We start from the raw sequence: 27,732 nt of genomic DNA, 5'->3' as shown, positions 1-27,732 counted from the left end.
CGCGCACGGAGCCACCTCTTGCGCGGCCCCGCTACATCCGTGGGCCCGTCGGCCGCCTCGAGCGGCGGGCACAGAGACGCACCAGCGCCCCCCGCCCCGCCCGCCGCTCTCCCGCCTTTCCGCGCTCGCCGCGAGGACAGAGCACCGGCCGCAGTGCGAGCAGCCCATGCGAGGCGAGTCCCGCCCACTGCCCCTCCTGGTGGGCGGGCCCTCCTCGCCGCGCGGGTCCCTGAGGCGAGTTGTGGCGGTGCCGCGGCGGCTGCTGCCTCGGGTCTTGTCCCGGTTCTCGCTGCGTGGCCGCGCTCGCCTCGCCGGCCCAGGGAGACGGGCGAGCTCCGGGCAGACCCGCGCCGCAGCCTGCGGTCGCGCCCCGGCCTGAAGACCCTCTCGCCGGCCGGCCGGCAGCACGCACCGCACACCCCCCGCCTCCTCCGAGTGACCGCCTGCCGCGTCCGCCGGTGCCCGGCCCCGGCGCACCGGCTGTCCTGAGCGCCGGGATGCAGGAGGTGAGGGGAAGGCAGCCCTGCCTGGTGGGGGGGTCCCTGCTGGAGGCCGCTGTCAGAGCTCCGCGCCGGGGTGGGGGGCGGCGCGGAACCTCCCACGCGTGAAGTCGGGGAGCGTGTGGGGGGCTGGCTGTGACAGCGGGGGCTGGAGGGCGCAGAGACGAGTTCTGTCCGGTAGTCGTTTATTTCAGGTTATTTTTATTAGAAAGTTGTTTGAAATTCAAGACAGAAAAGCTGATAAAACGCCACTTCGGAACACATTTGACTAAAGGGAGGTGAAAGAACAGAACAAGGTGGGGTTTTTCTCTCAAAGAAAGCTGCCATAGAGGTAATTCTGCTACAGGCTTTGCAGCATAAACCGATACGCCAGTTCTGTCCAAAATTAGAATTTGTGCGATAGAAACAAAGCTGTTCTATTGGAAGTGGTTTGTGTTTTGGAGAACCTAGTGGCTGGAGCACCAATATAGAGGAAGAAGTAAGATTGAAAAGCTTTATTTATGTATGCTTTCTATGAACGGCCTCTGATGCTGTTAATCAGTAGCCTCCAAAGGCTGTAAAACATAGCATTTGAAGGCTTAAGATAACTTGATTTCTTTTTCAATACATATGAAATACATTTTGCTATAAAACTGTCAGTATGAAGAAAAGTGAAATACAAATCTTCACTGTAGGGATATTACAGGGCTGTGCTTCATCAGCTCCTGTGAATCTCTGCAAGATATCAAAACTGGCTGAGGTTTTTCTTTAACAAATGAAGCTCACACTGAAGTTGGTTACTTAGAAAAATTAGACAAGGGAACTGTGAATAATGATGTTTAGCGATATAATAAGGGCATCAACAATTTACATCTTTATGCTTTAGAACAAACAGTTTCACAGGAGAAGAACAAAAAGTGTGTGATGTACTTTCAGAATTATCACCAGGAGGGATTTGATCTTTTGCCACTTTTCCTCTGAAACAGGTACAAGGGACAGGACTGAAGGGGTACTTCTGCTGACTTTCTGTATCTGGTGCATACAAGCATTGGGAGTTTGTTAATTAGAACTGTACTTGAGGAAGTTTAGATACTGATTTGGATTTAGTTACCTTCGAAAAGCTTTCTTATTGAAGACATATGGTGTAATTGCTTGGAAATGATTTTGTACTGCCAGCAAAGATCAAAGATTTTGCACTTTCAAGAGCTGAAATGAAAACAGCAGCACAATCAACTGTGGGCACTATATATCCAGTTTTGATAGCCATAACCCCACCTGTGACATCTGAGCATTTAAAAAGGGCTGCTCAAGCCAGTCAATGGAAATCGGAGTTGTTAACTATGATCTAAAAGCAACAGGAAAAAATTCTTACAGCTTTGACAGGGAAAGAACAGCTGCATTTTCTGTCCCTTAATGAGTTAAAAAATACTTTCAGTTACTAAGATGCAGAGAAAACTGCAAATATATTATGCACCTCACAACAGCAGGAAACAACAAAAGAGGCTGTATCACTGGATTCCATTAAAGGCACTAGTAGTTGCATAACACGTTGATTTCCAGCTTAAATTAAATCAATAGCTTAGAGAACTAAACCAGTAACTGGTATTATTTTGTTCTGGATATGCAGTGCAAGTATCCTGTACACCTAAATAGCAGTAAACCCTAGAGTATAAGCAGTAATTATGCTCAGAAAAACAAATCCACTGTTCAGAGGAAGAAAAAAAAAACCACCACCACAAACCCAAAACACTTCAGCAGAAAGTTAGGTTGTTCAAGTCTGAATTTATAGAAGGTTTCTTTGTACAACTCTTCCCTGTTTTCATAAGGCATTTAGATGTTTTTGTACTTCTGGGGGAGTGGGGGGCTGGGGAAGCAACAAAAGTTTCTGCAAGCTGCCTTTTTATTCAGTGCATCTCAAAAGCAGGAGTGGGCATCTTCCAACTTTCTCAAGAAACAGTAAACAAATAAAGAAGCTAAACTCTGGTCCTATCATTGCATTCTGGTGCTACAAATTTGGGGAATTTAAACCAATTACATGTAGATGTGTTTAAAATAAATAAAACACTTTGTCATTACAAGGGGAAGTGTAGCAGAAGGAGATAGATTTGCAATAAATTTCTATCCCTGTAGGGCAATAATTTTGGAACCTGAACCACTGGGTTCCCTACTGTGCTATTTTTACTGGTTTTCCTGGAAAGCTGTCTTGCTCTGAGTGGCAAAAATTACACTACACATAGGTTTCTTCTTTCTGACAGTATTACCTTGGGAGAAAACACCCCAGTTGTATGCTATTATCTATTTGTAGGGCCAATCTCAAGTGTACCTGGGGTCCAGGAAATTGCTTTGGCTATGTCAGTTGTCTGCTGTGAGACACTCTCCTAGCCTCAGCTTGAGACCCTCATGGACTTGATGCCAGTGTCATTGTCCTGGTTGAGCCTTTCTTGGGAGCAGACAGCAGATCGGGGCCCTATTTTCCTGGTCTGATGCTTGCAGAATAAGGGCCCAGGCCCTACTTTTACATGGCATCCATAGCTAATCAGCTGTGAATGGAGTGATGCAAGCCTAACTCTTCTTTGGCATATGATATAATGTCTCCCTGCCAGCTGGGTACCCGAAGCTAGGCCCAGAAACTGCTCAGCTGGCAGTGCCTGCTGCATAGGCAGCATTTAGTGCACAGCTGTCTCAGTGTCACAGTTTGTGGTTGAACAATTTGAAAAGAGAGATCTATGTAAAAGACAGCAAGATGCATCAGTTAAATTGGATACATGGAACAGCAATGCTATTTTCAATCCTGAAGTAACAGAAGAGTGATGGGAGTTGGAGTTTCTTTGGGAAATGAGAGAGAATATCATGAGGGATGTATATTCCACACAAACATGTGCACTAGAATGCATGCATTTTCTGAAATTCCATTTCTTTCTATTGTGCTTAATGGAATAAAGACCCCATGACTTGTAAACGCCAAGTCCTGTTAGACATCATGGACCATTTCAATGAGATGGGTAGTTTAGCTGAACTTTTCCCTGTCACGTGTGGAACACCTGCATCAGAAATCTGAACTAGCGATCATCAGTGAGACAGAGCTGCTATGTGGATATTGTTAGCAAAAAGCTGTTCTCTGAAATGGTGAATTATCTTGAGTAAGCCAAAAATTAAGAGATTCTGAGCCTTTGATGTAATTTATTTTCCCCTTCTGGGGACAACCTTTCTCCCTTCTAGGCTGTCTTAAAAGGAACATTCTCTTATGAATAAATATGACAAATAGAAAAATAAAAATATAGAAACAAACTATGTAAACGCAAGCCCTGAGGTATTTCAAGCACACAGTGTAACTTTTATACCTGACATGCAATCTAAAGGTGCCAGTAAGAAAATTTATTTTATGGCTCTGTAAAAATGTCCCATCTTTCTTTCCTGCCTTACACCCGCAAGAAAGGGTGAGAGGTTGAGGTAAGAGCCCCGTGGAAGCTGTGATAGTCACAGAAGCAGAAACAGAGGATATTAAAGTGCTGCGTGTTTTTCCCTGACCATTTCTGCTCGTCGGTTGGCTTCTGCAGGCCAGTTAGATTCTACAGAATATCTGACAAAGCTGCTGCTTTTCTGGATATAAGCTCCACTCCTGCACCAGCACATAGACCATATAGAGTCTTGCAGGATAAAGGGACTTCTGAATAAGGAGTTTAGTGTCCCCTTTAACTCCTAGATTTATTTTTTTGTCTGTATCTCAGGCTAGCTTGGGAAGCTTAAGCACACTTTGCACTGCAATTGCTCCCAAATGACTGCGTTATCTTGCCAGCTTCTCACCTCTTTCCCCCTCTTCCTTTAGCCTGGATCTCCTTGGACATGTTTCCTCCCCCAGAGCTTTCTGCATTTGCATGAAGGGTCCGGTCCTTAAAAAAAAAAAAAAAATCCAGTCTCTGCATGACAGTGAAGTCAAGGGGTCTACTCACTTGAATTAAAGTTTGGTGGAGCAGGCCATTAAGCTTTAATTTTTTTTTTTTTTTTTTTTAATAAAGTCCAATTTTATTAATTCTACTCTCTTTGGGCTTTGGAAAGAACAGTTACAAAATGGATCATAGGTCTTACTTTTTAAAATGGCATTTGTTCCTCTGCTAACTCTTGGCAAACAGGGGCTCGGTATGAGAGGGTTTCAAGCATTGTATACCTATAGGTGTGTGTACACTCTTGCATAGTGAGACTCTGGAAGAATATACATGCAAACATGCACACACAGCACATTCCATTTGCACATACTTACCTAAACAAGGTACTGCATATACAGGTACCTGCTCATGTGCATATATATTTATAAGGAGAGATATGCGTGTACTTACACAATGTCTGTAGACGTGTAAACTCTTAAATGGACATATACAAACATTAAAAATCAAATTATTCTTAGATGCACCTTTGCTTTTTTCATTAAAAAGGACATTTAAAAACCCTTTTTTGTTCACTTTGGTTTTACTGTAACTAATACAATTCACCTGCTCACCTAATGGGATATTTTCCTCTCAGTATGTTAAAACACTAATTAAAATGCATTACAATTATTAAACTGGGTAGAAGAGCACTTCTTGTAAAGCTTAGTCTGGAACTCCTGGGACTCAGTTGTGCAGTGAAAGTTTTAGATCATTTCTCCCGTGTTACGGATCGCACAGCACAGAACCATGCTGAATATCATGCCAAAGATCTAGAAGAGAAGGGATGCAATTTAGGGATCCACTTACAAAATAGTTATAAAATAGCCTGCATATCAGAACAATCTGAAGGTTCTTATAGCGGAGTAACAGGTGACTGCATCCATCTACAAACCCCAAGATATCAGACAATTAACATAACAGATTTCACTGATACTCAAAGCCAAGATTTTATCTGCTCATGCTAGTTTCACTGTTCTTTGTTCTGAATGTTAAGGCCAGCATAACAGCCCCAAACGTTAATATTATTAACATAAATTTCACTGACATCAATAACTGTGACTGTATGACTAGTATTGCACCAAAAGATTCTGAGTTTCAGAATGCTTCTACATGGAATATTGTATACACATTTGAGTAATAGCAGAGAGTGATTCCAGAGGAGCCAGGTCTCTGAAACTGGTGCTGAGCATTGCCGTTTTACAGAGAAGGCTTAGCTCTTAACAGGTACTACTCAAGGCCAAGACTATACATTAAATATAAAACTCCGTTCATGTTAGGGAACTAATTAACTAGAGGGAATGTTAAAAGCAGAGAACAGTGGGTGTTGCCAGAGTCTCCAGAAATTTCTTTTTTGCCACAGGTTGATTCTCCAAAGCGGTTAGCAGCTACCTCCTGAGGCTTCGTTGCCAGTGATGGGAGATGAGCAGTACCATCAGGCAGTTAAACCACTGAGGTCATATCGCCTCCCCACACACCTCCCAAAGGAAGGAGGCGGCAGCTTACCGGTCACACTCCATGAAGTGTTAGAAACAAGCACAGAAAAACGTATAGACATGTTTCTGCTGCTAAAGAGGTTATCATTTCATAGCTTCTGCTGTATCTGAGGTGGGAAGCCGTAGAAGAGTTGTTTGTATTTCTAGTGTATCCTTGTTGAACAATGAGGTTATTGGAACTCTGTGCCACCCACGTTGCTTTTCTGTATTTTTGAGTACACCTTCACGTTTTATACAAATCACAGGATTGTTTAATCCCCTCTACCCACACCACGGTTTCCGTTACATACATAAACCCTTCATCTGCTTTTAAGTGTCTACGTAAGTCCATGAGCCTCCTGCTCTTCAGAGCAGCTAAAGGTGTATTTCTTTACTAATATTCTGGCTCCTCATGCTGCTTCAGACTGCTGCTGGTTTCTCAGTCTGAAGGAAGTCATGGCACACGCATGCTGGAAACTGCTTTCTGTTAAAGCCTGTGTTTGATGCAGACTGCTCACTCCTGCCACATCCTTGCAGTGGGGTGACATCTAATGGTCACAGCTCCATCATGAAGGAGCAGACCTTGGGGATACAACAATACAGGCTTGGGGGAGAAGGTGAACTGTAAGGAAAATTATGAAGTTTTTGATGACACGATTCGATGAAACAGCTACCTGTAACTAAATGCTATACATTTAGGAAAGAAATGCTGTTCTGAAAACTATGCAGTTTAAATGCTATTCCCTTAACAAAATACATACTGATCACTGGATCTGTGACCTAGAAAATCTGTTTATAAACTATGTTTCACATTGAACCAATGCTACAGCCAGCCCGGCGTTCTCCTGGAAAGCCATTTCTATACAAAGGGTAGGTACTCTCTATTCCTTGTGAAATCTAAGGAATGGATCCTCAAAGGGCCTAAAGCATCAGTCTGCAGTTGTTTTGGAATAGATGAAATGCTGCTAGGGCCTTTTGCTTTTCAGTTTGGTTCATGTGCACTCCACCTTCCTACTATTACAACAAAATAAGATTACTGTTCGATACTTTGGACCCTGTGTAAGGACACAAAATGAACTGGTAAAACGAAGTCACACAAGTCTGCTAGCACTGATGTGGGCAATTCCCAGAGAGAGGACACGCTGGAAGTGGTAAGAATAGCTGCACCTTTGAGGAATCTCACCAGTTGCTGAAAACACCTTCCACAAAGCTTTGAGTAAAGGACAGAGTACTGGGCTCAAATGTAGATTTGAGAGAGCAAGAACATGGATTTACTCACTGTGATGCCAGCAATTGCAATTCCAACAATTCCAACGAAATGCAGATTAGCATCGATTACTTTCTGGATTTCAACTAGGCAGTTCTATTAAAAACAAAATTGAAAGATTTTTTACTCCTAGAAAAATATACTCCAACCAACTCTGTCAGCTGTTCTCACTATACAACAGATAAACATGATAAATATTATTGCAGTCACTGTCCTAATTCTTGCATCTATGCCTTGTGTTTTGTTGGACAATTTTCATAGCATATTCCATTTTTGCGTAAGACATCTCTACCTCTTGCCTGTACAGGCTGAGACATCCAAGTCATTTTCTTACACTCAGTTTTCCCCAAATTTAAAACCCCTTTTGACAGGCCATGCTAAATCAGGAAGTTTGGCCCTTCAGATTGATGTTGTACTCACAAGCAGATTCCACAAAAGACAGAAATAACAATATCCTTAACACCAACAAAGTTTCTAGTCAGGAGTCTCCATGCATGACTAAGGCAGGCACTTGCTGAAATTCAGCCTTCATGGGGCTTTTCATTTAGGACTCCTGTTCTGCTACGTCCTTCCCACTTTTCAGATGATGTAATACTATCATCATCTCAGCTACCATGGGATGCTACAAGCAGGCTTCAGAAATGAGGGCCAGGCATGTTCAATATGCCCTCCAACTTATTTCTGCCTCCACTCTGCTCCATTTTATATGGAAATTCATGCTGGAATTTGCAAGGTAAAAAGGAAGTTCTTCTTTTACTTGTAGAATGTCTCAAATTTTACTAAACCATTGACACAAAGAAGTGATTATAACAACCAGAACAGAGGACACTTGCCTTTGGCATCTGGATATTCTCTGGACAGGGTAATCCCATTTGTTGTTCCATATTACCTTTACCACAGCATTGGAGCTAAGTGAGAGAGAGAAAGAGATGAAGAGTCAAAGAAGGGGAAACCTGTATTGGGTTTGCATGGTGAGGTTTTGGTAGCGAGGGGCTACAGGGGTGGCTTCTGTGAGAAGCTGCTAGAAGCTTCCCTCATGTCCGATAGAGCCAATGCCAGCTGGCTCCAAGACGGACCCAACGCTGGCCGAGCCCATCAGTGATGGTGGTAGTGCCTCTGGGATAACAGAGTTAAGAAGGGCAAAAAACACAACAGTGTGTGGCAGCCAGGGGAGAGGAGTGAGAAGATGTGAGAGGAACAACTCTGCAGACACCAAGGTCAGTGCAGAAGGAGGGGCAGGGTGTGCTCCAGGCACTGGAGCAGAGATTCCCCTGCAGCCTGTGATGAAGACCATGGTGAGGCAGGCCTGCAGTCCATGGAGGCTGATGGTGGAGCAGCTATCCCCCTGCAGCCCATGGAGGACCCCACGCCACAGCAGGTGGAGACACCTGAAGGAGGCTGTGGCCCGTGGGAAGCCCATGCTGGAGCAAGCTCCTGGCAGGACCTGTGGACCCATGGAGAGAGGAGCCCACACCGGAGCAGGTTTGCTGGCAGGACTTGTGACCCCGTGGGGGACCCACGCTGGAGCAGTTCATGGAGGACTGTGTCCCGTGGGAGGGACCCCACACTGGAGCAGGGGAGGAGTGTGAGGAGTCCTCCCCCTGAGGAGGAAGGAGCGGCAGAGACAATGTGTAATGAACTGACCACAACCCGCATTCCCCATCCCCCTGTGCTGCTGCAGGGAAGAGGTAGAGAAAATTGGGAGTAAAGTTGAGCCTGGGAAGAAGGGAGGGGTGGGGGAAGGTGTTTTTAAGATTTGGTTTTATTTCTCATTATCCTACTCTGATTTGATTGGTAATAAATTAAACTAATCTCCCCAAGTTCAGTCTGTTTTGCCCGTGACAGTAATTACTGAATGATCTCTCCCTGTCCTTATCTTGACCCACCAGCCTTTCATTGTATTTTCTCTCCCCTGTCCAGCTGAGGAAGGGCAGTGACAGAGTGGCTTTGGTGGGCACCTGGCATCCAGCCAGGGTCAACCCACCACAAAACCATAGATGTGTTTCATACTGAAAGTGAGACAATAACTAAAAAAACCCAAAAAACCAAAACCACAGATCAAGTAATAAATTTATTCCCTATATTAACTGCTACCTCCATTAAGAGTTCCAACTGTATGGGCCAAAATTCTCCAAAATCAGTTTCAATTGTCTGAAGCCTCAGCAAACAGACAAATTTGTGTTAACAACTTCCAGAAGGGATTTTTATCACAGTATCTCATAACAAAGCAAACAAGTGGATTTTGGAAAAGCAGATCCGATCCCTGGCTTACAAGGAAAGAGGAGTTTTTAAAGGGAGAAAGCAGAAAGTTCAAATAGTGCATACAGAATTATGGGCAACACACAAAAGCTACAACAGAGAATGCTAGAATCTTTATTTCTGACAAAACATAGTGCTGGGTTTGGAGACAGTAATAAATCAAGAGTGTTTCAGAGGGTTTGTTTTTCCTGTTTGCCTATCTCCCACAAAATGCTTGGAATTCCTCTTTGGGTCAGAAATAACAGCTATGGGAGAAGGCTAAAAGGGTCTGAGGTTGTGAAATGTTTGTTCTAAAGAACGTGGGAATGCTGTAAGGAGCAACAAAGCTTGGACTTGATCTCTGTGGGAGGCAGCGTAGATACAGGATGGACACAGGATCTGCCACATTGTAGGTCCTGGGACACAGGTCAGTTTTTTCTCTCTGACAAATGCAGAGAGATTCAGACCTTTCTACGTGTCTCTGCATTTGTGGGTATTTGTTCTTGGATTTTAATATCCAAAAGGGCCATGATAGTCCTATCTTCTGCACAACAAAGACCAGAAGCAGCTGAAATTTAAAAGCCTGGCCATTTTCACTTTTTCACTTTCAAAGGTAGGGATCACTCAGGATCTGAAAACCAGAATCCTGACAGAGCCATCAGGAAAGCAGGTTGAGAGCTTCTGGCTCCATTTTAAATAACACTCGGTTCTATTCTTCCATACCTCAGTGGGAGGCATTCTGAATGTTAAAGGGTAATGTGACAGCAGAGTAGCAGCACAAGGTATTAAAGTTCAGGAGGACTACTCACAGCCAAGTGGTAGTGATAGATAGTCCTGTTGACCTTCCCCCCTGGGTTTTTCATATAGTCATCATAAGCGTCTTCATAGATTTTCTGGGCTTCCTGTATTGCCTGCAGAAATCAAACTTTCCAAGTGAGTGGCAAATCATGCTTACCCCCAATCCAGTGCAGGCTTCCAGCTTGTGTCATCAGCCTCCAGGGAAGAAAATTATGCCTGGTGAACTGAGGTACCATGCTTGCAAAGATAGGAGGTTTTGTGGCCTGATGCCATTCAGAGGGTCTCTGCATGGGTCAGAATATACATAGGCTGTATGCTGTGTTTTGGTTAAACACTGTTAGTTGGCAAAGTTAAGTGCTTGAATTTGTTTGCCCTTTTCCCAAGCAGTATCCTCTCTTTTCTTTAATGGAGAGGGGCAAAAACTGCATCCCATTCTGGACTTGTGATAACACGAGCTCTCATTGACTCCAGATAACAATGTCAGAGAGTCTTCCTGGGAAAAGTCTCCTGGAAAGTTTTTCTATGCAAGACCCAGACTGTGGGTCAGTGGGCACTGGAATCCATAACTGCCTCATTGTTACAAGTTGTTTGCTACTTACCACTTTCTTGCCTATAAAGGCAAATACTCCAGCAGTGACCTCAGCTGCAAATATCACCAACAAGCAAGCAAAGAACTGCAGAGGAAGAAGAGAATCTTGTGTTAATATACCTTGCACAGTTCTGCTTTATATGGACTGTGAGTCAGCCCCTCATCCTTGCTCAGGCCTCAACAGCCCACACAGTAACTGAAAAAAAGCTGGTAAGCAGGGTCTGTAACAAGGGTGTCAAGTCAGATTTCTTGTCATATGGAAATAAAGGTGGAAATGGCAAAGATGTGGCTCAGATGGTAGCTTCAGAAATGACAGAAGGTAATTCCAGGAAATATATCATGAGACAAGCAATGGAACTTCATGTATGGAAGCTCTGCAATAGCACAGTGGCTAGAGATGCTAGATTAGCCAGTAAAAGGACATAAGACATTTCAGGTCTTGGACAGTAAAGATCTTGTCACTATTGACAGAAGGCATATGCTTTTGAATGATTTTTCTGCACAGCCCAGGCCCTTGAAACCTTTTACTTACTGCTCCAAGTAAGCACTGAGACTCCCGCGCTGCTCCACAGCACCCAAAAAATCCAACTGTGGTCATGAGAGCCCCTGCTCCCACCAATACATAGAGTCCTATGAAAAATCAGAATCAGACAAGAATTTAAGGTTTCTCTTCCCAAAGTCTGCTACCTATTTTGTCAAAACCACACACTTTTAAGTAACAACGGTCTCTGGCTCTCACAAAGAACACCTGTTACACAGAAAAGTTTCTCTCGCCACAAAAGGAGACCAATGATTTCTTCAGAATTCTTGGAGAATCTCATGAAGACAAATGAGAAGAATTCCACCTCCCAAGTTTCCTGTCCCAAGGGCAGCTCAGTCCAGGAAGAACATACACCATACCATCCAGAAACACCTTACAACTCTTCAGTGAGGAACATAAGGCACAAAAAAATCCAACATTGCCAGAGGGCTTATTTCTGTGAAACCTGGGGCTGGAAACGTGCTGTACTCCTATGTAGGGGTGGAACTTAAAAAGCTACCTGGCAGCTATGGTCTATCAGTTGCTTGGCAGTACATAAAAAAGGACATTTGAAGATCTTCAGCAAAGGGAGAGGTGCTACAATGTGATGTTTTTCTGAAATCAATGCTTTGACTGGGGAAAAAGCTGATTGCTATTGGAAAGAAGAGGATGATTGGAGGAACCCCTTGAAAGCTGATGGAGGAAATGAATGAAACAATGAATTTGCACCCTCTGGCAAAATAATGAGTGGGAAGAACAGCCTGGGGGAGGTCATAAGCCCAGCACTAGTCCTAGGCTTGGTCACTGCAGAGAATGGAAGCTTGTCCACAGTTCAGAGATTTGGAGTGTGGCATCTTCCATTTATGATAAGTAGCTGCTTTACTGCCTGCTAGGCAGGCATAAACCAGCATCATTACTTTACCTTTTTTCTTCCCCTCCAACATACTGATGCAAGTGTCAGAATGTGAGATATCAACAGTTTTTAAAGGCTAATGTTATCACTGCATTATGATCAGAAGACTTGGAGAAGAGTTGCTTGAAAATGGATAGAATCACAGAACCAGACACATCACATCATATATTAAAAAAGGTGATTCTATATGAAAGGAGTAGAGTATCTAAGACTTAGAGTCCAAGAACCTTGCATGCATGGCCTTTAAACAGCACCTCGTGATGCATGCTGCCCTCATCTGAACTGCAGGATACCTTCCCACCACCTTATTTCAATAGGCAGAATCGGTGGCCCTGCAGCAGCCAGTGGCAACGCTGCATCGCCTTTATGTTCTGGACATTCACGGTTAAATGCTATGCAGTTCCCGAATCATTTAAGCGACTGTTCGGACACCTTAGCCACCCTCTCCCTGGGACTGCACTGCTGAATGGACTCGAGGCTACTAGCACAAGGAGTTACCTGTGTGTAGGCAAATTTAATGACGTAAAGAAATCTGCCGTGCCAATCCACTGCTACTTCATTTCCCTCCTGCTGTTGAGGGGACAGTGGAGGTACGGACTGCGCACACCAGAGGGCACAGTGAGCCTTCTCCCAGCTTGGACTACGCACTTTTAATGAGAATGCTTTGTATTCTCGATTACCAAATTAAACATTATTTTAAAATCGGACCCAAATCTTTAGGGTTAACAGAGCTGCTGGCATTTACTGTTAGCAAGCCTTGTGTAACCTAGACTAGAAAGCCCTACAAATGACAGTTTGCAGTGATTGCTAGGAAAATGAAAAAACAATCGATGCTCTAGTGCAGAGCATCCAGCTACTTTGCCACGCAGACGCAGCCTGCTCGGAGAAGGCAAACTCCTGCCTGCTGCCCATTCATTGGCACATCCATGTCCAGGCACTGTATATTGGCCAGATATCTATCCCAGTTACTGTAAGCCTTCTCCTTCCCTCCATCCTTCTTGTACCGGAACCTTTCTTGTGCCAAGGATTGCTGCTGAGGAACACATTCTGCTAAATAGCAATAAACCAATTATAATTAATATGGCTTTGCCAGGCCTGTGATGCCAGTTATGTGGAATTTGCTGCTGACTGTCCTGGCAGTTCAGATTCTGTATTTTTCTAGATTTTTAATATTCAGCTCTTGTGACATACTAGGACTGAGAATTCTTCAAGCTAATATTGGTACACATATTGACAACACAGTGGTTTTTACAGAGGGATGGATATACAAAGATATATATGGCTCAAGAGAGAAAGGTCAGCCCCTTGTGGAAGATGAATTGCAAAAGACAAAAACCCTCTCTCAGGTGCAGAACCTGCTGTTCAACTGCCAAAAACCAAACCTGCCATTTTCTGAGATCTCCATGGTTAACAAACTGAGTGTAATTACAAAGATGTTTCCTGGACCCTTTTCTGCCTGTCACTCCCTACTCGAGTCCCTGTAATTACTTATCAGGCAACTTAGCAGAGAGTCTTCCCATTTCTCTTTTGTTGTTTCCAGCTAGCAATGACAAAGCTCTCTGAGGCTCAGGGGTGAGACCACTTTCAGGAATTTGAATTTGCTTTTGTCTGAAAAACAGACTTAACATTTCACTTGCATGACTCACAACTAAACCGCTACCTCAATCAGAACTTCCCTTTTAAGGCGTGTTACAGGAAGAACTCACACCGCTCACTAAACAAAGCTGAGCCTGCCGTGTGCCTGGCCCTACAGCTGAGCCAGCCAAGAGTTTAAAACCTCCTCCTTCCATCTTCTGTTCAGGAGAGTTCATTCCAGATTTTGTCCTTTCTCAGCCTGGGACTAGTAGTTGCTGATACTCAGAGAGCTATTTCTAGATGAAAAATAATGATGACACTTCAAAAAAAAATTCCACAAAACTAAAGATGTTTTTACTTGTCTACTATATATACACACACATGTAATCTTTCACACAGGAATGAGACACTTCACGAGTAGTTTGAAAAAAATTCAAAGGGACCAGGTTACTTCTCAGCTTGCACTGGGAGGTTTCCTAGCACCCAGATCCAGGTATGCTCAACTGGAAGATGATTTCCAGGAAGGGTATCAAAGCAATAGATTCAGAAACATCCCAGATGGTGTAAGTATATAAGACAGGGAGCTAGTATTTCCTTTCCTAGTGGGCTATATGCAGCAATGTAGGCATGATCACCTCAAATTCTTAATAAGACTAGACCTAAACTGAAAAGTGAGACTTTCTAGAAAGGGAAGAAAAAGAAAAGGGTGACAATGTATGGCATCCCTTAGAATCACAGCCTTACCTAGAGACATCATGCACTGATAGCCCCCAAGTTAGCCCAGCTAGGATCAGCAAAGCAGACAAATCCAGAAATTTGATGGTGTTAATGTCACACGTTGCTGTGCAATAGTATCGTGTCAGAAGTAACTAAGCTTCACGAAAGCCAGTTCCTTTCAAAAAAGCAGGATGGAAAGCAAAGCCTTTATCAGCTTCTATTCATTAGCACTTCCATAGTAAAATACAAAGCCTTGGCATGGCCTCCCAATTCGACATCTACAGCACAGCACAGAAACAAAACAGGCACTTAGTTTACAGTCACAAAATGGAACACATTTGATAGCTAGAAACTCTGACACAAAATAGTTCACGCAAAGCTCAGTATGGCAAAAAGAAATGTGCAAGTCAGGTCAAGGTAGAGAGCTTGTTTTGATGAATGGAAATTTTTGAGAAGGCTGTCTAGCTGCAGCTTTTTGTGCAGCAGAAGTTAAAAAAGTGCAAGGTAGAAAGGAAGCAAATGTTTGGCCTGCGTGAAATTTTTTCTCTTACCTCTTCTTGCCTCTGTTCATTTCCTGATTCCTAATTTTGTCACTTTGATCTGTGTCTGCTAATGAACAGGAGAGAGAGCTCAACAACTAACTGGTCTCCGAGTTCATGGGCAGCACACAGCCCACACAGGAGCAGACAACAGATGAAGAGAGAACACTGACAGCAGGCACGCTGCTATGGCGTCAAGGAGGACAAACACTGGACCTAATGGCAGAAACCTGCCATCTATGTGACTGCCCACAACTCCGGAATATTTATTGCACCTGCAGGCAGGACCCACAAAGCGAGTCACTCTCAGCCCCTGAATGAAGAGGCACATAGCAAGGAATTAAAGCCATGTGCAAAATGCAACAGAAAATCGACTGATCTGAGCAGACACAGCCTGGACACCAATGACTGAGGGGTACTTGAGGAAAATACGGGCTTCTTTGTAACCACAGGAGGATGAAAAATGAAGTGTCATAGGACTGTGTTGTTTGGGGTTTTTTTGACAGAGCCTATTCTCTTGGCCATTTTTTGTGGGGAAATATTCAGGTTTTGGGGTGGTGGGGTGTTTTATTTTTAACTGTGCTAAAACACCCACACCCACACAAAGACACAGGTTTCTATAAGCTGTGAAGAGAAACTAATGCTTCTACTTATAGCAGTAAGTCAAGCGAGAAAACACCTAATAAATTTCTTTCTCTTCTGGCTAAAAAATAGAGAGTGTAAGAGGTGGGGAAGCTATACTTCAGCCATTGTTTCATCTTGCAAAGAACAAATTTGGAAAGCAGAAAAGCAGCAGCTTTTCTATATACTTGATTTTTTTAATTCATCCCATGGGGAAAATCATTCTTTCCTGAAAGAAAAATGTCAAATGGGGGTATTCCCTGTGAAAATTCCAACAAGAGGGATTCCCATTTTCTAGGAGACTCTGCAATTACAAGGGGAATTAAAAAGTTACCTGGCAATCTCAGAGCAACCTATGGTTCCCAATAGTGAAGAATGGCAAATCCCCAGCTCAGTAGAGATCTCTGGATTGGCATCTATGTTCATGGCACAGAGTTCTTCCATTAAATACTGTTTCCTCTGGGTATGAGCACATACACACATACGAAGAACCACCTCTAGAAGGAATTTAATCATTTTACAGTAGGTAAAAAAGGATGCAATTTTATAGCTGCTGACTGCAATATGTCTTTAGAAAAATGGTGAGTGAAATGTGCAAGACATCTGTTCTTTGTTCCTTAGAGCAATTAAAAAAGACTCTCAAGGTAGCACACAAATCTATCCATAACTCATCTGAAAGGAAATGTCACCGGTTCTTTAGTCTGTCATATGGCACCGGGACAGAGTAAGAACTGTGTTCTTAGAACCAGAGTCCCTCCATGCTCCCATTGCAAAGAATCACGTAATAGGCAGAAGCGTGTACCACCGATGTTTTATGAACAGCAAGGAAACCTTACAACCCAAAGCATGCAGGCAGGGACCTACTAATGTGAACATTAAACCCATTCTTATTTCAGACAACGCATGAACCATCACCACCAGATACACTCTGCCGGCCACCTAGGCTGGTAGAGATCTAATTTCAGAGTCTGGAATAGAACCCACTCCCAGAGCTGTTTTTTGGGGTATTTTTTTCCCCAAAAGTCTTACTGATGGCTTTGAGATAAAAATCTGTTTCTAGACCTTACTGCAAAGAGCAGAAGCAGACAAACGTACACTGTCTCTCTGTCTGAATTTATTTCACATGGGTTTCTTGTTTACCTGGCTGCTATGGTCACTTTCCATTTTAAATAATTCTACTTTTTCTTTTTTTGGGCTGACTAACACTGAACAAACTGCCAACTGTTCATACTCCACTGAGAAAACAAGCAGCTCTGTTCTTGGTATAAGGGATCCAGAGGCAGTGATGACAGGAGTCCTAGAACCCAGACATGAAGAGATTTTCCTGAGGTTTATGGGCATTCTGACAGCCTGGGAGGCAGATGTGCTCCTCCACAGGACGGAGGCTGACACAGTAGAGCACCAAGGAACCTGTAGTGTGAATGCACTGTCGGAAAAGATGAGAAACACGTGTAGGAGTTGGAAAAAACAGGCCAGACAGGGACAGTTGTATACCGTTGCACATGGCAGCAAAGTCAAGTTCCGAAACAGGCTTGTTACTAGCAATTACCATTTTTGTGTTAATAGATTTTTAGTGTATTTATCTATAAAATACATTTACAAAACACGGAGAAGAGAGGCAGAGTCCTCTGAAGGAAGATGAATTTCTGGAGAACTGGAACATACCCTTAATTTGAGCATAATGCGCAGACATCATTACATGTCTTGGGTGAATTTAACAGGTATTTCACAGTTAATCTTCCTGGAACCACAAAAGCATTACAGATACCAGTAAGAAGCCGGTTTGTAGGCTTCTCAACTTCACTGTAATGTAACATCCTGGTTCACTGCCTCCCCCTTCCCACAGAATACCAGCACTTGTTACACATCTTTCTCACATGCATCTCACAACCCTAAATAATTATGTCCTAAATTCACATAAGCCAAAGTACGTCAGCTATTACCTTCTCAGCAGTCTCCAATGGCTCCGCCAATATCTACTTCACCCTGTACCAAAATTCACCCGAGTCAGATGTAATCACCATAGCTGTATTAGGTGGATCTGTACTATCGCGGTTGAACTTCACAGAATCCTGTGGCAATGGATTCTACAATTTAATGATGTCAATAGTGTGAAAAATTTCCTAATATGGAAGTTGTTCATAGCGCATAGTATGATAATAATCTTGTCAAACTTCTTAGTACTTTTTCTACTTTTATTACATCCTTTTTGACTAGAACCACATACAGCATTCAAGACACTGAGTGCACTGGAAATGTAGACAATGACATTAAAATTTTTCATTTGGATTCTCATTTCTTTTCTTAATAATTCCTGACATTTATATGCCTTTTTGACTGCATCTGAGCAGGCACTTTTGTCAAGAGCAACTGACAGTGAGTCCAAGATCACATTCCCGTGTGGTTATAGCTAATTTAAAGTCTGTCAGTCTTTATTCTGCTTAGATTATCTGTTACCACTTGCATCACTTTGCTTTATTGATAATGTATTTCATCTACCTTTTTAATACTCAGTCATTTGGTATTCTGAAATCCTCTCACAATTCTCTGCAATCCTCTCTAGATTAGGACACCCTGAATAATCCTGTGTGTACGCATACATTTCCACACAGATATTAACAACACTTATACACTTCTAATGCTTAAATGCACAGGCTCCAAGCCACCCAAACCAAAAAAAAAAAACCAAACCAGAGTATGGCCATAATGCATTCACAGAAATCTGCAGCCCGCACAGTAGCAAAAGTTAGGACTCTGCAGATAGCTGTCTTACCCACCCAAGTGCAGATAAAATCAGTGCTGGAGCAAAACAAGCCAACTCAATCAAAAACCTCTCTGTAGGTGCTTTTGAAGCTCCAAAAAGGAGCTAAGGGCTTTTTTGTTGTGTTTTATTTTTTCCAACAGACAAAATGCTTTCCTCTTAATGGCTTGACAGGGGATAGTCCCGTTATATTTCCTGCTCCATCAGAATGAAACACAACACAGGACATTGCCCTTGAGATACAACGCGTCATATTGCTTTGGTTCTTCTAGAAGCCACTTTTGAGACTGGCATCTAGAGCAGAGTTAGGCCTTTTAAAGAGAGCATGTATGAAGAACAAAGCATGTAACTGAAAAAGCCTGAGCATTCCTGGAGTTTAGCGTGCTCCTAACCAAGAGGAAACATCTCGATGTCTTTTTACTTCATTCAGGACCAGTGCTAGGTTTATCCCTAGTCACCTACACCACTTGCTACAGGTGGCTGTTGCTGGAAAAGTAGAAGTGTTGAGCGTGTGGTGCTGGGCTCTGGCCTGTACAATGGGCGGTCTGACCAGAATCAGATACAACTGCTCGATCGCTCACTGAGGTAGGCTGAGGGACACCCCACGCGCTCGGTGAGCGGTGCTGTCCGAGTGCAGCGTGCACAACGCGTGCAGGCGCCGGGGTGACTTGCAGCTGCCTGGAGGAAGGAGGAGAGGCTGCGTCAAAGAAGGAAATGGTGTAACTGCCAGTTACCATTGTAACAGCAACTGCCGCTGCTGTGTGGAACTGGCTAGTTTTTACATAGCTATGCACAAAGAGAGTAGGGTGGGAGAAAGGTTTACCCAGGAGGACAGTTTAACAGGCAAAAAGCATAAAGTGCGTTATCATGCTTAAGTGATTAATTAAAAAAAAAAAAAAGCCTCCTGACTCTCAGCATATTGCAAATATAAAACAATCAACCTGAGGTAGATGGACAGATTATTCCATTAGGCTTAATTAGCTTGTTTTGTCAGAATTCTAAGTTTGTGGTGGCCTTGCCTTTACTCTGCCAGGCGGGACACTGGCTTTTAGGAACTGATTGCCAGGTTTTATGATCCAGTACAGAGACTGAGGATTTTTTAACAACTTTCATTTTGAGTAAGGTTTTTTTTTTGGGGGGGGTGGTGGGGGGTGGTAGTGGTGGTGTCGTATTTTTAAAGCAGATTTCCAGTGCAGCAGCTCTCGTTTTCCATTCAGGGCCACCATCAGCCTTTTCTAAACCACTCTTCCTCAACTGCAGAAGAAGAGACCTGCACACAAGATGATAGGAAGAAAGACAGGTTCATTGCTTAAGTACAGACTAAAAGCCTCTCCAATACACATGATGACAGGACAATTTGAGGCTCCTCTTGTGGTACTGCAGCTGGGTACTTTGCCAACAGCTCTCATTTTAAAGGCTGATAGAGTTTGGGAGGCTATGGATTTTGGAGAGAAAATACTGTTGACTAAGGGCATAGTGCTTGACTCCAAAATACCTGAATAGAAATATAATAAAATGGGGCACAGGAGCAGAGAATTGCATTTTACATGGATTTAACTGCTGGCCAACTCCTGTTTGTACGGGCACCCACTACTATGGAGAAAAACTACTAATATCCTTCAACTCCAGACATGACTTCATATCCTAAGGCATGCACCATCTAACTGTACCTTTCAAAGCCAGGATGATCACTCATGCTCTCACAGACCCCAAGAAAAAGCCACAGCCACCCTGAAACTTCTGTCCACAACTGGTTTGGCCCTGATGAATGCCTGAACCACAGATTGGATCATGGAACTGAAGCAAAGAGAATGTAACACAGCAGAAAGTTTGTGCGCTCTGGCTGTGCAGGAGGAGCAATGCTTCAGTGCTGCCAGTTATGAAAAAGAGTCATCCAGACTGATTCATTCACATTCATCAGGTTTTGCTACCATTCCTGAGGGGGCTTGTTGAGTACATACACTTCATTTTTATTGCTACTGGCAGTGATGTGACCCTCTGCACTTCATTTATTAGCGATACAGAGAGTTTGTGCTCCATGTTGCCCAGGGAACCAGAACAGACTTTCCTCTTCATCCACCAAAAACAATGAGCGGAGAATGGGTATCTTGAACTGACCCTTAAAAAGCACCCATGTTAGTTTTTACTTCACAGATGATCAACTTGCACTCAGCAGGCACTTTGTCTTCACATCTGTGCTTTAGGTATCTTTAAATTTAAGAACAAAGAATTAATTAAAGACTAATTAATTGTGAGACAGCAAGGCTGACATGCTGGGTTCACACAAGCATCTCTCTTTTCCTTCTGATTGTTGCAGAGTTTCCTGCCCAGTAAAAAATTTGCTAGTCTTGGTACAGGAGTCTCAAGAAGGACAAGCAATCTGAGGGAATTCCCTTTATTCTACAGATCTTTTCTCCATTTTGTCACTAAAATGTCACAGACAACTCAGATAAAAGAGGTAACTGCCCACCTATTGACCTTTGCTAAAATTATCTTTTCTCTTCTTTCTTTTTCTTTTCTCTCAAGTACAGCTAAGAGAAGAATATATGAAATCTGCCGGAGCTGAACTGCAATAGAACAGGAAAGCTACAGTTTTGCCTCACCACTTGAAGCACAGGCACAAAAAAACGTACTATGAGATGGAGTAACATAAAAATATTGTCATGCCTGCCACTGCAGCGGGAACTCCAAAAGTTGGGGAGCTGCAGAGAGAGGATGTCCAATTTTAGGAGGCTGCTCCAGTGTAAGATACATCTGGTAAAGCGGACAGAGACTGCATGGGTCAAAGAGTTCCAATTCCAACGTTTTATGTTGTAGGCTAAAAAACTGCAAGCTGCAGTGGGGAGTATGGATCACTGAACACAAACCCACAAGCAACAGAAAACTAAGAACACATATGTGCTTGACCTCAGCACTGCTGCCTGTAAGTTGTTCTCAAACCAACAAAAACATTTCAGTGGCTGGAAAAGATGAACAGCCCTGGTTGCCAAGTCATGGCCCGAACTATTCCAGGGGGCAGAAAAGACAGCTGGACTGCTGGTAAAGAACAAGGCTATTTAAGGAGACTCATTCTGGCCTAATGGAAAAAGCAAGGATATAATTATCAATTATTTTAAACTAAAACAACATTTCAGATCCAGGAAAAAAACCATCACAAGGAAGCACAAGAGAGAAGCTGGTTAGCTTCAGCTGGCAGCTCGATCCAGGTACAAAAAGAGCAGAACGTGCTGCTCTTTAGAAGCAAGAAAATGAGATGTTTTCCACAAGATGGTGATGCTTCAACCTACAAAGCAAACTCTGAATGCAGCTGCACTGTTGTTCCAAGCACTGGCACAAAGCTGGTCTGATCACAGGCAGCCACAAAAGTGGTCAGTGGAACAGAGCTAAAGAAATTATTTTTAAATATATGGCCATATGTTTATATCTCCAGGTCATGCTAGTGATCTGCTTTCTCGTTCAGCCCTCTGGGCAGCTGCTTCTTGGGTGCTGCAGTGTTCCATATTAAGAATTCCTATGCAAAATTCTGGCTGTCACCCAGAATGCATGTTACAGAGCAAACACACAAAGCCAAACAAACAACACTCCTAGAGTCTCTGGGAGAAGGGCCCGATACACAACTGGCAAGGGGGACTCAGAGCCAAAATCTCCTAGAGAGGGAAAGCTCTTGAGCGTGACCATCAAATGCAGCCTTGTTGGCTGCAAAAACCCCACCATTACTGAACTTATCACCATTCTTTTACCACTGCCTTAGTCACGGATTGTTAACAGCCTCAGACTTCTGAACGGCTGCCCCAGCAGATGCTTAGAAGTCACAACAGCATTTAACATGATTTACAATGAGGGAGGGCAGCAGAAAATGTTTTGGTTTTCTTTAACAGGAATGCTCCGTTCAGAGCACAATGCCTATTACAAAAAAGGAACAAAACGTTGCTTTAGAATTCAGTCAAAAGTGCAAGTTTAAAAGAATTTTCATCATATTTATGACCTGTTCCTTAGCACTTCCTCTGCTAGCAGTTGCACGTTACAGCATACAGCTCTATAAATACATGTGGTAGCCCAATAGTTGAATGTCATGGTATAATGATGAAACTTTTACAAGAACATTCCCCAGGACTTCCCAAAATTAACAACTCTGAACAGCTTTTGTAATTCCTATTCAGGACTAAAGCAGATTAAATATTTTAGAGATTTAAATGCACATGCACCAAAGAATATCTTATTTACACAGTGTTACAGCCTGCACTGCAAAGCTGTGAAATGACTGTGGTGCTTATTTACATCACAGGATGTATTACCTTCTGGCTTCTAACAAACCAACAGTACTTGATTTTGAAGGACAGAACATCCTTCCATCTTGTTGAATCTCCTGGATCAAACATAAGTGGATGAGGCAGGGAACAGTTCCAAGATACAACATAGGAAATTCAGCAGGTATAACCTGGATCTGGAAATGAAGTTGGTGATCTAGTATGCTGCTGACATAGCAGCTCAGATGTAAGAGAAAAAGTAAACCATACTTCCTGGCTGTGTCAGTGGAGGTGCTACAGGGTATTTTACAGTAACCCTCAGGCCCAAATCAAATTTTCATCTGAACGTTTTTATTCAGCCTCTTGAACTCCCACAGAAACTTTGCTGGATATAACATTCCACCCCTCTATTCCTACAGTACTATACAGTCAGATCCAGTGTGGTTGCATATATTAAAGCAGCTTGGGGTTAGGTTTAAAGTAACTGCACAGCCCAGGCAATATTCCTGTGATGGGTAACTAACTGCTACAGGACATCTTGTGTCACCTCCCATTCCTGGCCACCCTGTCAGAGTGGCTTGATGGACAAGGCAGGACTGGGTATTGATTCACACTTGGCATTTGTAGATGGCAAAAGTGTTTGTACCAATTGGATTTTATTGAGTGAGTCCATCTCCAGGGGTGATATATTAAAACAGAAAAAAAATCTGACTCTTCTGCTGTAAAGGCATGTTACAATTGCCAATGGAGAGAGAAAAGCAGTTGCTGGCAGTCCTAGACAGCTGCCGTTTAAGGATGTCTATAGATATGTAACACAAGTGGCACTTCCAGAAAACCCAACTGGAAATCCTAGGGAGAAAAAAAAATATCTTAAATGCCTAAAATTAGATATGAACAATACCAGTCCTGTTGGCTTGGGGAACTAGTTGATTCCTGCCGAGGTTGGACAAACAGTTCTTGAGATGACTGAACACTGTGTAGTTTTACTTTTCAGCTGAGGAAGGATTTGTTCTGAGGGCCTCTGCGTGCAGACACAGGGAGAACTGGTGAGCAAAAGTTATACTGCTGCTCTGGTATTAGAAACATTCAGAAGTGACACTGTTTTGTTGGCTAGCAGCTGCACAGAAAACTCTGGGAGGATATATTGGTGAGCCCCATGTTCCAGGAGTCTCTGACCCATCTCAACTTCTATTCCGACAGTATTAGCACAACTCATTTAGGATACGTGAGGATTGGATCCAGTCTGAGAGCAGAGTTCAGTTAGGCCTAAGGAAGTTGATGCCAAGCAGAGAAAGGACGCAAGCCATCATGCACATGACACACAACACCAGAATGTCCAGTTTTGTGTAGCTGGAATTGTTGGCCTTCGTATAATTCAATGCACGTGCAGGATGAAACCTTTAGCCTTCTAAAGGCTACCGTCATCACAGGCACTTTAACTTACCCATGAAGAAATACTCTGGAGACTTTTTGTCTGAAGCAAAGTCTGCCATAACCCCACCAAACCGCAGCCATAGACCAAAGGCAATGACAGCCAATCCTGCCAGCTGGAAGATAAACAGACCGGTCAATACTTTAGTAACAATTGGCTGGAGAGCGTCAAAGAGGTGTCACTGGCACCACAGGCTTTCTTGAAATCCCACAGCTCAGGATGGCACTGTCAGAAAATTCAGGAAGCACTTGCTAGTGTTTGATAACAATGAATTCCCATTATAGTGCAATGTACTTTCTTTCTTTCTTTCTTTCTTTTTCTTTCTTTCTTCCTTTCCTTTCTTTCTTTCTTTCTTTCTGCTCTTCAATGTAGCGGTGCTCTGAACTTACTAGTGGCTTTCAAACCTTGTAAGCTGGCTCTTTTAGTCATCAAAACTTGGCTTGAATTGCAATGGAGAATGTAGTGGGGCGGGGGTGTGTGTGTGTGTGTGGAAGGGAAGTGAGTGCCCATGAGAAGAACAGAGGCTGCAAAACCAACGAAGAACATTCTGCCCTCCTTCCTAACCCTCAGAACCGCACTGAAGCTGGGTGGTATGCAGGAGGCCACTCAGGGCCTGAGTCTGAAGTCACGCTGGTGTTACTGTAGGAAAAGCACCTTATGGAGAAGTGCCGTGTGATCAGGAGTTAAGCCCTGCTGGCTTGACACACACCAAAACTTTAGGACACAAGTAACTTAACTGACTTTTTTTTTCAACTTTCGTAGCTGTTTTGGGACTAAGTAACAGCCTTCTGGGCTGAGAGGTGCCCCCTTCCCCTGTACGTGTCACAGGATATATGATACTGTAGAGAGACCAGCTGGACCTCTAAATCATCATACCAAACTACGGGAGACCATCTGCCATTTCAGAATTGCTGCTGCTGCTCAGTTGTAGGAAGGGTTCTGTTCGGAGGCTTGCCAGAAAGAGAGGGTTGTGTTGTTCTTAGGGATGTGCTGAAGTTAAGTGTGTTGGGACCAATTATGACAGGGCATTTTTCTGTAAATCACCATGGAACCCTCTATCAGAACTAGGAGGTAAAAGGATTATTGCGGTGTACAATACCTTGGATTACAGAAATGGCTTACAAACAAGCGATGGATGCTGTGAAATGCAAGGAAAAAAATCCCTTTAATGCAAATTAGATTAGATCAAAAAGGAATGTCAGGGCATGTTGTTTGAGGGGAAAGATCTATAGACAGTGGCCTCAGACTCACTGCATGCCAGACACGTTTATAAGCCTACCAGGCAGTGGTGTACATCCTGGCAGACTGCTTCAGCATCCTGCAGGACCAGGCACGATGCTCTGCTACTGTTCTGATGGAGGCCCAGAGCCTCGCTCCGTAGCAACTGCGCAACCTGAACGAGGTTCACAAAACACCCGCTGCTTACCATATCCTTGGCAGCCTGGCGCGGTGCTTTTTTAATCTGTCCCGCATTGCCCAGCACTTGATTCATCTGGCAGAGCCACAGCAAGCAAAGCAAGCAGGGAAGCACATGGCTGAAGAGCTTGGGATCACAGCTTTCCTCCCCGAAGCGGCACAGCACAGAGCGTGGGGCTCCCCTGCCGCCCTGGTCACAGCGTTTGAACCTCCCTGCTTGCAGGCGTGGGCTCAGCCTTTGGACTGCTGGAGCACAGCAGGAGCCCGCTCGAGTCAGTCCAGGCATCTAAGCATCCCTGGTAGTTTGGATGTGTTTGAGATGAATGCCCCCAGTCCAGCTGAGGAGATGGTTCCTTCCATCTCCGTGAAAAGGCAGATAACAAAACACAGTAATTGTCACTTTTGTGAAACAACATAACGCAAAGCTTTGTCCTTCTACTGACTTGCAGCTGCAGCTGGGCAACATCACTCTGCTCCTACAGCTCGAGCACAGCAGCACTGTGTACCCGGAGCTTGCAGTGCTGTCACCAAGAGGGAAAAGCATTTGGCTTAACTGTGTTGCAAGTATAAAGGAGACAAAAGCCCAAAACTGCTCGCTCCAGAGAGGCTGAACAGGATTATTTTGTGACTTCCTTTTAAAAAAAAAAACAAACCCACAGTGAATCGGAAAGAAAGAAAAAGACATTTGAAAAGATAACATTGCTAATTGTTTTCCAGTGTGAAAAACTGGAAAGCTACTGGAAGGGAGAACACAGCATGAAGGAAAGTGAAAGAAAAAAGAAAGCTTGAATTCAGTTGTGCTATGGAACAGTGAGAGTATTAGAAAGATGCAAAGAGGAGAGAACAGGCATAGCATTCCCTAAATCTTTTGAGGGTTCTGCAGTAGATACTATTCATTGCCACATTAGGGTAGCTTTCAGCAAAGTGCGTGCAATATGATGCAAGGACTTTCTCTTAGGATGAACTTGTAAAAGTAGCAGCTGTTGGCTCACTATTTGAAATTACATTATTAAAAAGCATCAGGATGCTGTGAAGAAGTGTTCCACTGCAATACGCTGCATGGGATGCTGGGAGAACCTCTCAGCCTCCTGCTGTTTGAAATGTTATGCTTGTTGGGGAAATGGTCACTACTTTAAATTATCACTTAAGAAAGATGTCGGCTTTTCCCAGCAATGCCATCTTATATGAAGTCCGCGTTTTCCCATGAAAAGCCATATCGAGCAGAAGTCGTGAGCACTGGTAGGGCACTCTTGCAGCGCCCGCTCAGGTGGCCTGTCCTGCAGCGCTCCTCCGAGGGACCCGCGCACCTCCTCCTCCTCCTTCCCCTCCTCCTCCTCCCGGCTCGCCCCTGCCGCGGGACACCCCGGCCCCCCCGGCCGCAGCCTGCCGCCCGCGCTCTGCCCCGGGCCCCGGGGTCCCCTCCCGCGCACGCCGGGGTCGGGCCCGACCGGCCGCCTCCACGCGGGACTGACCGCGGCCGGGACCCGGGAGCGCCCGCGGCAGGTGCGGCACGGTTCCACACGGCTCCGCACGGCTCCTCACGGCTCCGCCCGGCCCCGCCCCGCTCCGCCCGGCGCTCACCCAGAAGGTCAGGTTGAAGATGAACAGCAGGATTTTGATGCAGCGCATTCCTCCGCGCACCGTGCCCATGGCGGCCGCCGGCTCCGGCAGCAGCTCCCGAAGCGGCTCGGCCCGACTCGCCGGCGGCTCCGCGCGGGGCGGGCAGCGGGGCGGTGCCGGGAGGCAGGTGCAGGGCTGGGCGCGGCGAGGGGCGGGCCGGGGCCGGGGCCGGGGCCGGGCCGGCGCTGCCCGGGTGGCGCCGCCGACCTGGACCAGCCTCGGGAGGCGGCAGGAACGGCGCCCCAGGGAGCGGGCGGGCCGGGCTTGGTGCCCAGAGCGGCTCCCGGGGGCGGCCCTGCCCTGAGGGGCCGGGCCCGCTGCCTGCCGCCCGGGCCCGCTGCCTGCATGGCGGTGTTTCCCGGCGGTGTTTCCCGGCGGCGCGGTGCGAGGCGGTCGGGCGCAAGGCAGCCGCCCTCCGGGGGGGGTCTGGCCGTCCTACCCGGGCGGGGCGCGGGCGGCCCGTGGCTCTGCCGTGTGAACGAAGGCGGCTCGGCTCGGCCCGGCTCGGCTCGGCGGCCGCCGGGTGCCCGCGGCAGGCCCTGTCATCCTTTCTTCCTCTCGGCCTTCTGGGCGGGGCATGTGCCTCAGGCCAAGACTTTAAATTA

The 27,732-nt window shown here is 44.8% G+C and overlaps 1 protein-coding gene and 1 long non-coding RNA gene across 3 annotated transcripts; one reads left to right on the top strand and one right to left on the bottom strand.

Moving 5' to 3' along the window:
* The first annotated feature begins 209 nt into the window (after positions 1–209).
* Positions 210–22,608, top strand: LOC142605204 (uncharacterized). Of its 2 annotated transcripts, none has more exons than XR_012838931.1 (2): positions 210–506; positions 20,944–22,608. It is a non-coding gene; the product is annotated as an uncharacterized LOC142605204 (long non-coding RNA). The 2 variants fall into 2 exon arrangements; XR_012838932.1 differs by having other exon boundaries at positions 424–506; positions 20,939–22,608.
* Positions 682–27,483, bottom strand: TSPAN2 (tetraspanin 2). The gene is made up of 8 exons (XM_075776066.1): positions 27,089–27,483; positions 24,104–24,206; positions 11,299–11,396; positions 10,777–10,851; positions 10,189–10,290; positions 7,975–8,049; positions 7,154–7,237; positions 682–5,172 (listed from the first exon to the last, which is right to left on the bottom strand). Exons 1-8 carry the CDS (start codon positions 27,155–27,157, stop codon positions 5,107–5,109), a joined length of 672 nt encoding a protein of 223 aa, XP_075632181.1. The 5' UTR covers positions 27,158–27,483; the 3' UTR covers positions 682–5,106.
* Between the last annotated feature and the right edge of the window lie 249 nt (positions 27,484–27,732).

The sequence above is a fragment of the Balearica regulorum genome, chromosome 25 (genome assembly GCF_011004875.1).
Source record: "Balearica regulorum gibbericeps isolate bBalReg1 chromosome 25, bBalReg1.pri, whole genome shotgun sequence".
In the NCBI taxonomy this organism is placed as follows: Eukaryota; Metazoa; Chordata; class Aves; order Gruiformes; family Gruidae; genus Balearica; species Balearica regulorum.
Note: the sequence above shows the minus strand (reverse complement) of the source record. Positions and strands in the feature narration are given on the sequence as shown.

What these genes read in the sequence shown, in the direction of transcription:
- TSPAN2 (XM_075776066.1), bottom strand. Translation starts at nt 27,157, where the DNA reads ATGGGCACGGTGCGCGGAGGAATGCGCTGCATCAAAATCCTGCTGTTC. An exon ending in TCCAGAGTATTTCTTCATGG is followed by an intron (nt 11,397 to 24,103) that starts GTAAGTTAAAGT and finishes GATTTTTCATAG; the next exon opens with GACTCTATGTATTGGTGGGA. An exon ending in AGAATATCCAGATGCCAAAG is followed by an intron (nt 7,238 to 7,974) that starts GCAAGTGTCCTC and finishes TGTTTTTAATAG; the next exon opens with AACTGCCTAGTTGAAATCCA.